Source organism: Emydura macquarii, unplaced genomic scaffold (genome assembly GCF_026122565.2).
Source record: "Emydura macquarii macquarii isolate MOO-44397 ecotype Brisbane River unplaced genomic scaffold, CSIRO-AGI_Emac_v2 contig_3122, whole genome shotgun sequence".
Lineage (NCBI taxonomy): Eukaryota > Metazoa > Chordata > Testudines > Chelidae > Emydura > Emydura macquarii.
The window spans coordinates 4,342,974-4,355,280 of record NW_027133259.1 but is presented as its reverse complement, the minus strand read 5'-3'; the positions used below and the strand labels follow the sequence as shown (position 1 = coordinate 4,355,280).

General features: G+C 41.7%; 1 protein-coding gene across 8 annotated transcripts in view; it reads right to left on the bottom strand.

Moving 5' to 3' along the window:
• Positions 1-12,307, bottom strand: part of VWF (von Willebrand factor) — a 226,512-nt gene that overhangs the window by 38,287 nt on the left and 175,918 nt on the right. For all 8 annotated transcript variants that reach the window (XM_067531091.1, XM_067531098.1, XM_067531099.1 and 5 more), the window contains 5 exons: positions 10,396-10,498; positions 10,228-10,302; positions 9,235-9,339; positions 8,572-8,777; positions 7,190-7,339 (listed from right to left, as the gene is read on the bottom strand). In XM_067531091.1, coding sequence (XP_067387192.1) covers positions 7,190-7,339; positions 8,572-8,777; positions 9,235-9,339; positions 10,228-10,302; positions 10,396-10,498 — 639 coding nt within the window. The remainder of the gene's footprint in view (positions 1-7,189; positions 7,340-8,571; positions 8,778-9,234; positions 9,340-10,227; positions 10,303-10,395; positions 10,499-12,307) is intronic.

The following is a 12,307-nucleotide window of genomic DNA, read 5'->3' as shown; positions in this document are numbered from 1 at the left end:
CAAGAGACTGAGATGGTTCCAACAGGGTTTTTTTGACTGAAGCTGAAATATTCCGGGCCAGCTCCTCAGTTGGCGTAAATCAGCCCAGCTCTGTTGATTGAGCTACTCCGTTTCACACCAGCTGGGCACCTGGGCCCCAGTTAACAAGTCTTCAAAGCATCAAGATTTATTGTACTTTGTTCTGCAATGAGCTAATGCACTAAAAACAAACAGTTTGTAATAATCTTCCGAGTCATTTACATACTTATTAAATATGATCATTTCGCAGTCAACACTCAGACTATAGTATTCCTTTAAAATGTCCGTTCTTTGATCTTCCATGCATATAATGCTAGCCTTTTACAGTCATGCCTCACATATGGGAGAAGACAAACTTTGCGACTTCAAAGAAAAATGTCAGTTTGAAATACTGGAGATTAAAGTAATAGATTTCATGGTCAGCATTCATTACAATCATCATTTACCATGCCTCGGTATGAACGCTCCAAATGCTCTTGTGTTATAATTTAACACAGTTCTCAAGAGGCCTGAAAATCTTTCATAATCGATTTACACACACTTAGCCAAATGGGTCTGATTAAGATATGTATCACTGAAAGTTATGTATAAAATGCTTCTCATAATCACATCACCCTTAAATTGAATATACTTATATCATTTACCCAGGTTCCTGGCTTTAAGGATGCTGACAGGAAACAAGAATGAAAGCAGGTGTTCCTTTCACATTAATTAGTGTTTGTATAGTGCTTTGAAATTGTAACTCACTGTATTATTATTACGCTCCAGAGAGCAATTTTGATGTACTCATACAGAAATGTTGAAAAACCTCCCGGAGAACAGTAAGGTGCAGACACTACTCCTCCTAGTGGCAGATGAAGCAATTACAGAAATTACCCATTTTCTCTCCCAGAAACACCTTGGCACTAAAAAAAAAAAAAAAGAAACAAGGGCCTTGACAGAGGCCAAAGCAAACCCATTTATATTTTGCAAGGTGGAGTTGATCTGATTGGAGAGCTTTTGGGGTGGATTTTATTTCATTTTGTATATTTAAATATATCTGTACAAACACCTCGAAATAGGTGCATTTTAATGAAAAGGGAAGAAATGGATCACAAAATAAATAGAAAGTTTTAAAAACAGGGTCAGTTTCATACTTGATCTTGTCATGAAGGATCTGGGGTTATAGTGGATCAAAAATTAAATATGAATCAACAGTGTAATACTATTGCAAAAAAAGCAATCATCATTCTGGTATGTGTTAGCAGGAGTGTTGGAAGCAAGACACGAGAAGTAATTCTTCCACTCTACTCAGCACTGATAAGGTCTCAGTCGGAGTACTGTGTCCAGCTCTGGGCACCACACTTTGGGAAAGATGTGAACAAACTGGAGAAAGTCCAAAGGAGAGCAACCAAAAATGATTAAAGATCTAGAAAAGATGACCTATGAGGAAAAATTGACAAATCTGGGTTTGTTTAGTCTGTAGAAGAGAAGACTGGGAGGACATGATAACAGTCTTCAAGTATGTAAAAGGTTGTCATAAAGATGAGGGTAATAAATTGTTCTCAAACACTGAGGAGAGGACAGGACAAAAGAATGGGCTTTTACTGCAGCAAGAGAGACTTAAGATATTAGGGAAAATGTCATAACTGTAAGGGTAATTAAGCATGAACGACTTACCTGAGGAAGCTGTGGAATCTCGGTCATTGGAGATCTTCAAAAACAGGTTAGACTGGTATAGATAATTCTTAGTCCTGCCTCAGTGCAGGGGACTAGACTAAATGACCTGTCAAGTTATCTTCCAGTCCCACATGTCTATGATTCTATGAATGGGGACCCAGCAGAATCATTTGCTCTTGGAGGTTGGAGAGTGATGTGCTTGGACATCTTTTTTCTGGTTTTGTTTTTACTAGGAGAAATTTGTAAGCTTTTTTTCCCCTGCTCCTTCTTCTAGTGGTGGAAGATGTAGCATGGACAGAATATGGGGGAGAGGAGGTTATTACCACCATGTCATCCAATCCTATCCTCAGCATGATTAGATGCCACAGCCATAAGAACACCTGAGCCCTGTTTATTAGAAAGCCTCCAACATTGCTCCCACAGGTAGGGATGCATCGGTGCAGAAATACACCTAGAAATTGTCTCATTGCAGATGCACTTGTCATCTGAGAAGGTAGCCAGCTGAATTCTGCCCATTCTGGAGACCTGGTGCTGAGAAACTTCAGAAAAAGGAGATGAAGAAACTAATAAGTATTTCAAAAGACGTGGGACAGAGGCAGTGGCATACGTAACCTGAGTTAAGAAGCTGGCAACGAGTATATTTACAGACAGAAGCTGTGGAAGATGAAGGCTAGCTCATTCTCAAGCATGATGCCAGCCTTATTTGTGGACAGTGATGGAGACACACTGGAGGGCTGAACTGTTTATCTTAACAAAGAAAAAGTTAAGGGGTAACTTAGTCACAGTCTACAAGTACCCCTATGGGGGACAGAACTTTGATAATAGAGGGCTCCTTCAATCTAGCAGACAAAGGTATAACAGGATCCAGTGGCTGGAAGTTGAAGCTACACAAACTCAGATGAGAAATAAGGCAAAGATTTTTAACAGCGAGAGTAATTAAACATTGGAACATCTTTGTGAGGGTTGTGGTGGACATTTTAAAAATCAAGATTGGATGTTTTCCTAAAAAATATATGCTCTAGTTCAAACAGGAATTAATTCAGGGAGTTCCTATGGCCTGTGTTACACAGGAGGATAGACCAGATAATCACCATGGTTCCTGCTGGCCTTGATCTGTAAATCTATGAGATATAGATAAGAGAGAGAGGTACCTGAACATGCTCTTCTTCATCAAGAAATCATAACAACGATCCCTGATTTAAGTAGGTTCCTAATGTTAATATAACTTCCTCTGAGATTGCATCTGATCTTAAAGAGCTTTGTGGACGGTGCAAAGTGGGGAATTATTTTGGCTGGGGCAATGCAAATCAGTAATAAGTTTAGACGTAGGGTTCTCCACTGCGAACGTTCTGACAGCAATCGCACAGGTCCTGCCACTTCTGATAATTTACCAAAACAGCATAAGAAATGGCAGGTTCCCAAAGAAAGCTGCCATGGTGCCCTCCATGATAATGCTGAAAACATCTTAAAAGCTTTTAGTGATTACAATGTTCATACTTAGCGTTGATTTGCACGGAACGTGCAGCTGTGCGGTGATGATGATTTATCAGAGTACCAGTCTATTGATAACATTGTGGCTCTGAGCCAAAAGCCAGTCTGATATTTTAAGATCTGATATTTCAGAACCTACTGGGGCTAGGAAAAAAAAAAAAAAGCCTTATACAAGCGGGAAACAAAGGGCTACCCTGCAGCGGCTTAACACTCTTGCTTCTACCCTTGATGGTTTATGAAACACTGGAGCTCATCATGAGCCTGGGAGAAATGCAATTCTGGGGGAAAAGTCCAGATGTGAGGGAAGAAGAAAAGATTTTTGTGGCGGTGTATTTTTAAAATGGCATCTATTTGAAACTGCTCGAGTTTTGAGGTGGATGAATGGACAGAGTACAGGTGAAGTAGTGAAAGATAAAGGCGATTTCTCACATTGATACTACTTCCACACAAACATACATACCATCCAACCCTCTGAACGTATTGGCGGACACGATGTTTGAATAAGCATGTTTAAATTTGAATGTCAGCTAAGATTTTCAAAGGAGTCTAAAAGAGTTAAGTACCCAAGTCCCATTGAAATTCAGTGGGAGTCAGACAGCTAACTCCTTTGGCTAAAATCCCAGCTGTAATTAAATTAATAGATTTCAGAGGATGGGGCCGCTTTTTAGGCCACAGAATTTTGAATAACTGAAGTCTTCATAATCAAGCGTGCAATGCATAGTATACATGCAAAATGTGCAAAAACCTATGTTAATGGAAACTCAAAAGAGAATTTAAACACACAAGTCAGGAAATGCAATGAACCTACAGAAATATTAACTCAACCACACTGCACACGCAGTGCGCTTGACATTAAGATATACAAATCAGTGCAAAAAAAATAAAGAGGACAATTTTACCGGACATGTGTGCAATGTGGCCAAGTTAAGATTGTTCAAACCTTTGAATTACCAGACACATTATGACTGATTTTGATTCAAAGGATAAAAGGAATGCTGCCGGATTTTCAGATCCTAAGCTGTGTTTGTAGTGTGGGTGACTAATAACCATAGGTTGAATATAAGTGAGCAAATCTGATGTGGGGGAGCCATTGAGCAAGAGTAGATATCACGGTGATGGCTTTGCCACTTTTCTGACCATTTTAATCAATTTGCTTGTTATTAACACAGGTGGTTTGTGGGAAGCCCTTCACTGGTGTTGCAAGGGGAGGGGAGGATAGCAGGAAAGAGGCTGCAAAGAGAGCTTTCCCTTCCCCTTTGCATCCCTGCTTAGAGGCCAGCCATAATCCCCGTCTTTGCAATCCTTGGGCACAAGCACCAGGAGAGTCCAGTACTACCAGAGGTGTTAGACCCCCGCAGGGGGCTGGGAGAGTCTTCCATACCAGCCAGTAGAGTGAATCTAGCACTGAAGCAGCACAACACACCCACTTAAAGGGTTTCTCGCCCACAGCTCTGGCATTCACTTCCTTATAGTCCCCATGGAGGAAATGTGACCAAGTCAGCCATAATGTCTCTAGCGGACACGTTAATCAACAAGTGTTTGTAACTGATTTAGGAAAACATGCTGTCCAGGCAAGTGTTTGAATAACTTCGGAGCTACGGTAACACGCACTTGATTAGAAACATTTAAAAAACAGAACTAAGCAAGCAAGTACGTCCCTTCGACCCACGAAGGCCTTCACTGGTGTAACTGATGTGAGAGATCCATGGGTGATACAGATTCACTCACGGGTTCTCCCGGCAAGAGAACTATATCCAAAGTTGAATCTGAAGGCATTTCACTGTTTTGTTGTCTCTTAACTAACCCAGTTACCACCTGCTACTAGTAAACTGCAAAAAGAGAGTCATTCTGGCTTCCTATTCTTCCAACTGGGACTAGTATTCAGCCTTTTTAAGTGGATAGCTGAAGCCGAATAAAAATCGGTTATAAACGTTTAAGAACAGGGTTCGGATTTTATAACACTTCTGCTGTTAGGCTTTAAAGTGCGTTTGTTTGCAGAGCATTTTACTGCACGCTACCGAGGAAAGACATATAGGCCCAATTTGACCTGCTGTGTGCTATGAAGGAGAGGAAAGCAATGGCAAGAACCCTGGGTTGAGAGGGCACCGTGAGGAGTGTTCTCCAGTTCCACACAGCCAAGGTTAGCTTCTCCTCACATACTCTGGGCTACCTACAGGGTGCAAATACAATGAGGAATAGGCCACAGAGCAGGGGACAGGCTGCTGTAAACTGCATGCTCCCCTTTCCTGCGTGGAGTATAGGCCATGAAGAGAAGAAGGGTCAATAAGTACGTCTGAGAGCAGTCTTCACTAATCCTTCCAAGGCTGAAATCCACAGAGGAGTCAAAGTGCACTGATGGTGGCTGGTGGCAGCATGCCTCATCTTCCAGCCGTGCTGCCATTGCTGGAGAGAGCTGGGTAGAGCATGTGGACAGACAGACTCTGCATGCATCTGGCCAGGGACCCATGCCCTGGAACCCAGGAATTCCCACCGATTCTTAGCTACCACAGCTTTTTCTGTCCCCACTGACCACCCACACTGTATCCCTGCTGGTCTCATGAAGCAGGGACAAGGGACTGCAACTGGTGCTGGATAGATACCATAGATACCCAGAATGTGGCTCAATAGCTGCTCATTGACTTTTGCAGTGATTTTTGACTACCTTTCACATGGGGGTGAGGAGTCCTGGAGGCCCAGCTTAGCAAGTTTGCATTTTCTTAGGGCCCGTTACAAGGACAGCATGATGTACATGACGTACTGATCTTTGTGCAGGTCAACTTATTGGCAAGGTTGCCAAATCCATGCTTTTGGCAAATAGGTATTTAGCATTTGGCCCATACAATGTCTATGCCCATGTTTAGGTTTCCACCCACCAGATTTGTTTGTCTCCCATGTGTGTGCTTCATTCTGCTTTTCCAACCCCGGATGGGCTTTTATGCATTATGAAGAAACTGTACCCCTCACAATGGCCTACCCAACATATCTTTGATCAGGAGGAAATACAAGATTTGCCTTTATGTCTCATCCCCTACACACAAAGGTATCCGCCACAAATTGCAGGTCCAGGTACACAGTGTGGCTGAGCTACTGATTGGCGAACACAACACGCTGCAGTGGCTTACGGCATTTGATGGCACACGACACGCCTCTGGGCAAAGTGAAAGTCACATCACAAGAAGGCGTCTCTGCGCAGTATGACAGCTAGGGCTAAGCAATAAGAATGCCTGACATCTCACTTCAGTAAGAGGCATTTCCGTTAAGACGGTCATTTGAATTTTTGCCTTTGTCATTGTGAATATCTCCCGTGCAACTGCTGTGAATTCAAGGCCCAACCTCTCCTCCCACTGACATTAAAAAGAGTTATTTGGATTTCACTGGGAGCAGGGCCATGTCCTAAAGCGCTAATTCTGGGATGGACTGAGCATCTGCGACCCGCAGTGAAGTCAGAGGGAATTGCAGACTCTCAGCACTTCTTAGGCTCAGGTCCCAAGATGAGGCAGTATGACACTAACCCACTGTTTATTTCTGCTTCTCACCAGTATTAGTACATGCAACTTTTAAGGCAATAGTTCAAGAATCCCATCAAAGCCACTGTGATGAAGTGTACTTCTCCTTTAAGGGACAGACTGGAGGCTACAACCAAGACTGACTGGGTGTAATCAAGGAGGCTCCTGCCCTGCCCTGGCATGGTGGGCTATTTAAACGCCAACAGGAAGCTGAGCAAGAGAGAGGGGACTAGAAGCCATGCAAGTTGTTGTAGACACCAGTCTCTCTCTCTCAGGTCCAGAGGGCTAGCCTGCCTGGGCCCAGAGACTTTGTGGACTCAGTGTGGGAACCCTGAACCAGTGCCATGAGATAAAAGCCATATGCACTGCTGTTATAACTGCTCCTTCTCAGACTTGATTGAGGAGTAAATACTTATTTTCTTAGTTTGTTTTTGACTTCCCCCTTGCTCAGATCCTTTGTAACCAGGCTATCTCCCACAGTCTTATTCTGATGCTTTGCTTTAAGGGTTACTCACCTGAGGGCAGATCTCGTTGCACTTTTTCTCAAGACACTCTGTAATATGAAGTCCTGTGACAGAATCTTCCATGTGAGTGCAGGTGCAGTCTGTACAGCCTTCTTCCCAGGATTTCCCAATGGGGTAGACGACATTGCGATGTACACAAACCTGTCAGTGCAATGAATGCATCCATGAACACATGTAAGGGCACACATCATTGACTTTGTAAGGCTGACTTTCTGTCTATACATCTCTTCTGAGATGTACCAGATCTACCATCAATCTTACAGCATATATTGGATCCAACAGAAACGCCTCAGGTCTTGAAAAGTTGTGGTAATTTATTACAAAAAGAAAAGAGTTGCTGAAAGCCAATGGGCCAGAGGCTGCTTGACTGAATTCAGTGGAGTTAGTCAGAGTTTGACTCAGTATAACTGAAAGAAGAATTTGGTCCAATATTCAGAGATAATAAAATAATAAAACCTCGTTCTGATATAGCACTTTTCATCAGTAGATCTCAAAGCACTTTACAAAGGAGGTCACAGTATCATGACCCCCATTTTTCATCTGGGGAAACTGAGGCACAGAGTGGTGAAGTGACATGCCCAAGGTCACCCAGCACGCCTGTGGCAAAGCTGTGAATAAAACCCAGGTCTCCTGAGTCTCAACTAGCACTGTATCCATTAAGTGATACTGTCTCTAGATCTCAAAGTAGTATAATAGTCTATACAAAGAAAAAACATTTAGGGACAAATTCCCCCTGGTGTAACTGTATAGATGTCAATGGCATTACTTCAGGAGTGATTTGGCTCCAAATGTCTAAGTGATAACAGCTCATGTGGAGTGAAATCAGTGACTGGAAGCACCAGTCATGGTCAAAATGCAGCTGCTCTAATGAGCATTAGATCTAAGGTATTCACAAGTATTTCAGTTTAGTATGGCAAGTAGATTGTCATGCATATTTGACTAGAAACACTGTAAAGGCTGAAAAGGAACAAAAAGAAAGCTTGTAAATAGTGAAATTCTGAAATGGAACATCTGTACTGAATATCACTCATGAACTTTTGCTGTTACAGACGCAAAGTAAAAACTTCAGAATGATCTCTGAAAATCATGCCGCCTGAATGACTTCAGAGCTGCTATATGATTAGCTGTATTTTCATCCTGAAAACCACAGAGTTACCATAAATAGTGTTTTTCTGTTAATGGTGCAAGAAATTATGACAATGTAACATGCATAGGAATGTTCACTTCTCTTGCATACAGTCTGATTACTAAAGCCTTCACGTACTTGCCTGGCCTTGCTGTTAGGGATTTTGCATTACCATGTAAAAACTGAGCTGTCACACCTTGCAAGAAAGATATTTTCATCTGTAAGAATGACAGTTCATTTCCCTCACCTTGTCTGGAATGCAGGTAGTAGTTGTGCAGCCACAGTCATTGGTGAGAGATGTAGATAAATATCCAGCGGGGCAGCTCACTGTAGAATTGGTGCAGCTGCATGTGCATTCGTATTCATCACAGCACTGAGTCTTCTTAACAGTCAGCTTCCGATGTGGAGGGCAGGAAGGAATGTGATCTAGCTTGCATTCCTCTTGCTTGCAAGCTATCAAAGAATTAGGTACCACACTGAGCACAGAGCATGTCAGAATGATATAATAGAAACCACAAGTGTGGTTTCTCTTACAAACTAGCCCCTGATATAGCAATGAGCTCCACTAGGGATAGACTTCAATCAATCATGCAGGTGTAGAAGTCCCAACTAACAGATCCAAGTGCAAGTTCAGGACCAATATTTTTATTCCTTCAAAAACACCTTCCCTCCTTTATTAAATAGTAAAAAGTATTTGTGAAGTTAGTAAGTTCTTGATTTGAGCCCCCGCATTGCTTAACATTGCTCTGTTCTCTAGTTCATAGTGTGTTCTCAGAAAGTAATGGAATGTTTCCAGTTTGCAAGATCATTACTGGTCCTATTGGATACAAATCGGAGTTTTCCAGAGAGTCAGACGTTTATATTTGTTGTTTGTTCAAACCCATTGTTTAATGTTGAAAAGATACTTTACCACAAGCATAGGTTGGCCTGCACTCTCCAGGGTTTGTCAGCATGGGTTGGAGGCCATCTTCACAAACAGGCACAGGAGGCAAATCACAGGTAACGAGATCACAGACTAAGACAAGAAATGGAGACAGTGTATCAGTTGGTACCTTGTTCATTAGTCATCAATAGGGATAAGATTTTGTACAGAGAGGTTACGGATTCCACGGCTTTCCGGGACCTCCGTGACTTCTGGGGCACAGCTGGAGCAGCTGTCAGCCTCAGGGCCACTGCTGAGCAGCTGATTGGCCAGCCAGCCGTGGGGACCCGGAGCAGCTTATCAGCCGGCCAGCCCGCAAACTCCGGCAGCCCTGTTTTTCCCCTTCCCCCAGGGTATTTTTAGCAACAGTCAGTGACAGGCTTCGGCTTCCATGAATTTTTGTTTATTGCCTATGCCCTGTCCCTGACTTCTACTAAAAATACCCATGGCAGAATCTTAACCTTAGTCATCAAGAAAGAAACCTCATCTCAAGATTTCCATTTTCTTCATTGCTTCTCTGCTAATACCGAATAAGCAATAGTGCACAATTCAGCCGGTACAATCCAATCTTAAAAATGATTTAGGGAACAATTCATGTTTGGTTTTAGGTGCATTGAAGTTCTAACACAGTGTTTCACATGCAAATGTAGATTGTGCAGATTAGATTTAAAAATAGCAATTGAAAAAATGAAATAACCCTTCTAAAGTCACTGAGACAAATTGCCCCTCGTCCACGCCCTCCCCCTCCCCCACAGCACAAAGTGAGGAAATGGAGTAGAAATTCCTGGAGATTTTTGTTCTCATGTGGGTTTTTCCCATGTATGAGTGAATGTGGCTCTCAGGTGCTTTGAAAAATATTATCTTAATCAATATTTGATCTAACTAAAAATGCCATTCAGAAGTTTGAAAAGCAGCCAGTAAAAAAATTAATTGAGAAGTGGACATTATTAACGATAGCTCTCCACGTTATCAGCCACCTACCACACTCAAACTCCGGACAGCACTGATCAGAATCTCTGCGCAATCTGGAAACTTCACAGGGGCCACAGACAGCAGCTAGAGTGAGGGGGAAAAAACCACTGTAAACCACACGTAGATAGAAATCAGAGCAAATAAAAAAAATCATATTTAGATTTAAAAATAGATTACGTTTGGCAGTAGGGCAAGGTCGGGTTGTGCAGTTTATTATCCTATTCTCAAGACACACGCAGATCTTGCAGGGTTCGTTGGAAGGAATCCATGTTTCCATGTGCTGCATAAAAATAACAGATTGTAAGAGGAAATCTTCTGGAAAGGAAAAGAAATCTTCTGATTGTTGTGCAAACTGCTGGAGGGAAAATGAACTAATCTAGAAAACCAGAAGATTACATATAGGATTGTTTTGCTTCTTCTGATAACTACAAGAATCCAGAAAAATACGCAATTTAGAAATGAGGTTTTATTGAGATATAGCAAGAGCTGCAAAGAATGCATCAATAGGATGAGAAATGATCATTGTTTTATGCATGCAAAATGCACAGACTTTAAGAGTACAACTGCAAGCTATTGTAAATAATACAGCACAATGGTGGCACTATACACACCATGACTGGATGTACTGCAGTAATAAGAGAAACAATGATATGTTGGGAGTATATAGAAGTAGCAGCCTTTTCAGATTATTGGTATTTAAGGTTATCAGAAACAAAGAAACAAAAACCTATTTTAAGATGAGAATGTTTCAGAATAACACATTGGAATTCCCACTGCATTGGATTCTAGATAGATGCTGTAATTACTTTGAGATATTCCTTAAAGGTAATAAATGCATAAAGAAATTGATAGTAATCTGTGCGATTGTCCCTCATTGCTGGCTATCGATGGAGAGAGGGAAAGGTTGGAAAGTGCGCATGTTGGTCCTTGAGTTCATGGACAAGTAAAAAGAACTGCTTACATTTTATATACAAGTGAGTAGGAGGTGGTGGAAAGATACTTTATGGATAATTAAAGTAAACTTCCATAATCAAATCATATTTTGGATGAGAGGCTATGGAGGAAGGAATATTGTCCAGAGAAAACTTTTGGGGACTTTCACGATAAAGCCTGCTGTGATCCTTATTAATGCAAGAAGAAGGGAGATGTCTAGGCTGATCACCACTTAGCCCTGCAGATGCTGTATGTACCATAATCATTATACGAGTCAAAATGGTCTTTTAGACAGCATTAAATGAGGAGGTTAATAGGGGGACTACAAAAGAGAAGCAGCACGTTGAAATAAACTGATAGAAAGATCTAACAGCCTATAAAACAAAGGAAGTGAGGCTAGTGAGTGGTCGATCTGTGGGGAATCTGTTTCAGTGGAGGAAAGCTCGCATAAATAAGTTGCCAGTAAACAGCATTATCCCAGGGATTGTGCAAACACTGCCTGTGTATTTTCCTACCATGTAACAGAACCTGATTAGAGTTCTGTGCAGGTGTACATAAAGAGAATGTCATGTTATTTCTTGTCTCTTTTCAACAGCAGCAAAGAGTGCAGCACTGAAGCACTTGAACATTGAACACAATGAGATGATCACAAATCTGCTCTCACAAATGGACACAAATCAGACATAAAAAATAACAACATCCATAAACCAGTGGGAGAATACTTTAATTCCCCAGGGCATTCTGTCTCTGACCTGAAAGTTGCTGTACTTCTCCAAAAAACTCCAAAAACAGACTTCAAAGAGAAACTGCTGAATTAGAAATGATCTGCAAACTTGACACATTCAAACTAGGTTTAAACAGAGACTTGGAATGGCTGTCTCACTACTGAAGGTAAATTACTTTGCTCACCCATTCTCACCTCCTACTCAGTGGTCCTCCTTAGGTCTTAAGTACCGGACTCCACCTCCCCCATTGTTCTCAATGCACCTGGATACCTATAAGATGCTTCTGTGTTACCTATTTTCTGTATTACTGCATCTGAAGAAGAGAGCTAAGTCTCTCGAAAGCTTATGTCTGCAACTATTAAATTTGTTGGTCTTTAAAGTGCCACAGAACTCATGTTGTCTTTGCTGTATACAGACTAACACGGCTACCC